This window comes from Macrobrachium nipponense, chromosome 7 (genome assembly GCF_015104395.2).
Source record: "Macrobrachium nipponense isolate FS-2020 chromosome 7, ASM1510439v2, whole genome shotgun sequence".
NCBI lineage: Eukaryota > Metazoa > Arthropoda > Malacostraca > Decapoda > Palaemonidae > Macrobrachium > Macrobrachium nipponense.
Genome location: NC_061109.1, coordinates 47543007 through 47548006, shown reverse-complemented (window position 1 = coordinate 47548006; position 5000 = coordinate 47543007). Strand labels below are relative to the sequence as shown.

Genomic DNA, 5000 nt, shown 5'->3' with positions numbered 1-5000 from the left:
ATATAAAGGGTTCTTTTCAAGTCTGACCTCTTCTGTTCCCCAGCAAGAAAAAGATGGTTTCCGAAAAGTCTTGGCTCCTCGGAGGAAAGAAAACAAGTTCTGTTTTGTCTCCGACATTCACAGCATCAAGGTAAGAAGACGGTATTTACTCTCTTTTGGTGTGTTGGTTTTTTTTATACATAACTGTTTTTAGCCTTTTGTATCTGGCTTTGATTGTTCCATCATTGTCATTATTGTTGTTGTTATTTTTCATTATTCATTTTTGTCTGCATGGCTTCTTATCATCTTCAAAATTGTTAACCGATACTTTTGTGTTTTTGTCCTGCTCTTACTTTTCCAAAGATTTTCATGGGATGGGATAGTTTTCGCGGTGTCTTTGCCATGATTGATATTTCTGGCTAATTTTGCAAATTACAGTAAAACTGCGGGAACAACAAAAAAAAAACTTTCATTCATTTTTGCACATGCTTTCTTCTTCCTTTACTTTCCCTTACACATAAGAACACATATTATATATATATATATATATATATATATATATATATATATATATATATATATATATATATATATATATATATATAAGTCATATCACATTTCCGTGATTCATATACAAATATCGAGCTACAATGTCCTTTAATATCTAATTCGCTCTACCTCGGAATTAATATATTTTTCATATATGCTTAACCGAAGGGGAATTTTTCTCGATAATAGATTTGCCTGGACCAGGGCGCGAACCTATGGATCCTTTCAAACCCAGGAACGTCAGTGAAGCGTTACTCTCGCGGTGGTGTAGTAGTAACGCTTCACTGACGTTCCTGGTTTGAAAGGATCCATAGGTTCGCGCCCTGGTCCAGGCAAATCTATTATCGAAGAAAAAATTCCCCTTCTTGGTTAAGCATATATGAAAAATATATTAATTCCGAGTAGAGCGAATTAGATATTAAAGGACATTGTAGCTCTATATATATATATATATAATATATATATATATATATATATATATATATATATATATATGTACACAAATACATATGTATATTATTGTGTATACATATATTTATATTGTCCTTACCGTTGCGCGCAGATTAGTCATACAACTTTGGGTTTGATATTTCATTTCAAAAACGTATGAAATGTTTGTTTATTCTCTGCTTCTAGGCTGGTTCCACTTAAAACTGTGCACATTTTGAGTCATGGTAATAATTATTAGGGTGTCTTGACGAGGCAAATTCCTAAACCAGTCAGCATTTAAGCTAATTAGGACCGACCAGACTTGGTGGTACTGAATAGTGTTAACGTCAGACTCAGCGATGGTATTATCAGTTATTTTCAATTGTCTCTTTAAAAATAGTGAATATGAGAGTGTGCGGTTATTCAATTTTAGGACAACATTAAAAAATTTATCATTCTTAGGATGTTATTCATAACGGAAATTTATACCATGTCGGATGATGACAGCGTAGGCTTTATTTTTTATTTATTTTTTTTTTTAATAAATAACATGATTGTTTGAAGACTGTAAAGTAACCTTACTATACTTCGTGATCATAAAAGCTGAAAAATTTGTCATATTTGGAAAAAATATAAATAACTGCTGAAGTATAATAGATATACAACTGTATTTCTAAATACCGAAGATATAGAGAATCACAGAAAATATCAGATGTTTAAATTGGGTATTCGGTAGAGGGTTAGTTCCTCAGTGGACGAGTCGGTTGTGTAACTCGCCTATCAATTTGGTAGCCAAAGGAATTTATTTCTGGCAGTTAGAAATTCATTTCGCGATATAATGTGGTTCGATCCCACAACACGCTGTAGGTCCCCTTGCTAAGTAACCAGTTGGTTCCTAGTCACGTAAATAAAAATCTAATCCTTCGGGCCAGCCCTATATAGGAGAGCTGTTAATCAGCTCTTTGGTCTGGTTAAACTAAGATATACTTAAGATCGGTAAAGGGTTTAATGAGAATTAGTCTAATCCTTCAAGTTGATGTGCAGCAAATAGCCTGTGTCAGTTCCGTTCTTGTGAGAACTGTGGTTCCGAGGCACACTAGCGATGGCAATGAAGGTTGCTGGCAATCTGGGGCGGCGAGAATATTGTATTACAGAGAGAGAGAGAGAGAGAGAGAGAAGAGAGAAATACAAATAGAAAATCCAAATATAGGAACTGACAGAAAAGAACGTTTGTAAACTGTATAAAAAAAAAAGAATTCAAGATGATAAAAAGGGAGAGTTAAAGTGCATGTTTTTTTGTGACTGCTAGAGAGAGAGAGAGAGAGAGAGAGAGAGAGAGAGAGAGTAAACTATCTATAGAAAATCCCAAATTGGCAATGATAGTAAAAGTGTTAACAATGTATGAAACAGAATAAAAGACCAAAGTAAAAATGACATAAAAAAGAGAGAATTCATAGAAAATAAGTACATGTATGTGTGTGTGTATGCATCAGAGAGAGTTAGAGAGAGAGAGAGATAGTGGGTGGGGGGGAAGGTTGGAGCCCTATGTGGACTGCGTTATATTCAGTACCTAGTCCTAGTGTAGAGCACGGATCACCTGACATGAGAAGTCAAGCTGTTTAATTGAATGGCCCCGCGGAACTGTAATGAGGTCCCTTCAACTATACGTTCCCGTTAGTTTCCATGAATGTTGAATTCGGTATTGGTACGGTCTAGTTTCGCTCGGCAGGGAGACACAATTAAGTAGGCCTTGTGCCTCATTAATAGTAAATTACTTAATTAGCGTTTAATCACTCGTGCTAATCGCCTGAGTCTGCATAATGACTGAAGCTCTCTCTCTCTCTCTCTCTCTCTCTCTCTCTCTCTCTCTCTCTCTCACACACACACACACACACACACACACACACAAGCCAGATCTCCAGGCATAAAAACACCAGGGGAGGAAAGAGAGATCTGGGCTGCTCTCTTGGACCGATCAGCCATGAAAATAAGGAGGAAAATAACATTTATGTAACCTATCATATCTCCGACAAGCCATATAGCATCCTACCTTCCTCATAATATCTCTCTCTCTCTCTCATCATCATCATCATCATCATCAATTTTCATTCTCTAATCTTCTTATGAAAGGAGTAAATAGACTTTTATGAGGCCTGTAAAATTATTTTTGGAAAAGCATATGACTTTACTATCTGTGTGGTGTGTGTGTGTGACTGGAAAGATTATCAGTTTAGATAACTGATACTGACCGGAAACGATTATCACATCACTTCCGGCTAATTTGGGAAGAGCGAAGTGACGAACATAATTCATGGAAAACTCTCTAGATAATTATTGTACCTCATGAGTTTGCTTTCTGAATCATTGTGTTATCATTTTTTTTTTTTATGTCCGTGCAGTTTTTCTCGTTAAATGATTCCGTTGTTCTAAATCAAACTAAGAATATTTATTTATTTTTTTCCTTTTGATCAGAGATATTTTCCCTTTTGATTAATATTCATTTGTTGTTAATGCATGACATATGAATGTATATCATCGGAATCATCATCATCCATTGTTTATTGTGTGATTATGAATATTCGATTTTCCTTCTGGCATATTTTGTTAGAGTAGTGTTCCTGCAGTATTCGAAAGAATTCAAAAATTGTTCAAGGACTATCAGTATTATTTAGTAGTTTGGTTGTACTACTGGAAATGACAACAACATTCTTTGTATTGGTGAAAGTGAATTAAAAAATAAGATAGATAGTTTTCTATGGAGGAATCAAAAGTTAAAAAATATATATATATATATATATATATATATATATATATATATATATATTATATATATATATAGAGGAGAGAGAGAAGAGAGAGAGAGAGAAGAGAGATGAGAGAGAGAGAGAGAGACGCACTTCGTAACTACGTAGTGTTTCTTCGTATTCATCTGACAATTACATCTTCCATTTTTTCCAGTCCTATTTCTTGCATTTACTTCCCTCCTCCCTTCACGTCTTCATTTATCTATTCATTCTATTCCCTCGTTCATCAGCCATCCATTTACGGTCCCTCCTCTTCTTTGCCCAAGCAAAAATTGCTGTTGTATTGCCCTCTTCGCTTTTGCATGAGTCTAACAAACACACGACGCTAGGGACAGACTCCGCTTTCTTAGCTCGGAAAGCAGACAGTTGTAGATGTCAGTAGAAGGATTCTATATATATATATATATATATATATATATATATATATATATATATATATATATATATATATATATATTACATTATATATATATATATATTATATATATATATACATGTATATATAGTATATAAACACACATACACATACACAAAATCAGTTCAGTTCTTTATTGGTGTTGACTGAATTTTAGTTAATACATTTTCCCCGGTAATGTGAAGTAGTAATGTCGTTTTGCCGGAGTTTGTGTTGTGTTTGTTTATTTACATACATACATAAATACAATACATCTCAGTACTGTTCCTTCTTTTGTACTTTGTACTTCCCAAGGCTTTATTTCGATTAATGGAAAGTTATGCAGATACATGTTCATATTTTTTAGTAGTTTTAGCAAACATTTATGCTCTGTTATTCTGTAATGATTCTCCATCACGTGTTTTGCGGGATGGATGTTAGATTCTGAAACTTCATTTATTTATTATGAAATATATATATACATATATATATATATATATATATATATATATATATATATATATATATATATATATATATATATATATATATATATAGTGTAAAATCATGGGCCATGATTATTATCACTGTGTAAAATATCTCACTTGTCATATTTGCAAATATGTTTTGTAGTATTTCTCTTTTTTTCTCTCTCTTTCTCACGCGTGCCCACGTTGATTGGATTCGTACAGTTCTGAGTAAGTAGCGGAATGTATTTGTTTTTTTAATAGAACCCAATCCTATATTTAATTAAGAAGCTTTTAACGACTTAAAGATAACATCTTACATTTTAATTACTTTATATAGAAAATGAAGTCATAAGGAGTTGCTGTATCACACTTTAT

The 5000-nt window shown here is 33.3% G+C and overlaps 1 protein-coding gene across 2 annotated transcripts in view; it reads left to right on the top strand.

Annotated features, from left to right (window-relative positions):
* Nucleotides 1-5000, top strand: part of LOC135217375 (uncharacterized) — a 42119-nt gene that overhangs the window by 24609 nt on the left and 12510 nt on the right. For both annotated transcript variants that reach the window (XM_064253221.1, XM_064253220.1), the window contains exon 2: nt 1-130. This exon is cut by the window's left edge and continues 747 nt beyond it. In XM_064253221.1, the coding sequence (XP_064109291.1) occupies nt 54-130 (77 nt within the window). In that variant the 5' untranslated portion in view covers nt 1-53. The remainder of the gene's footprint in view (nt 131-5000) is intronic.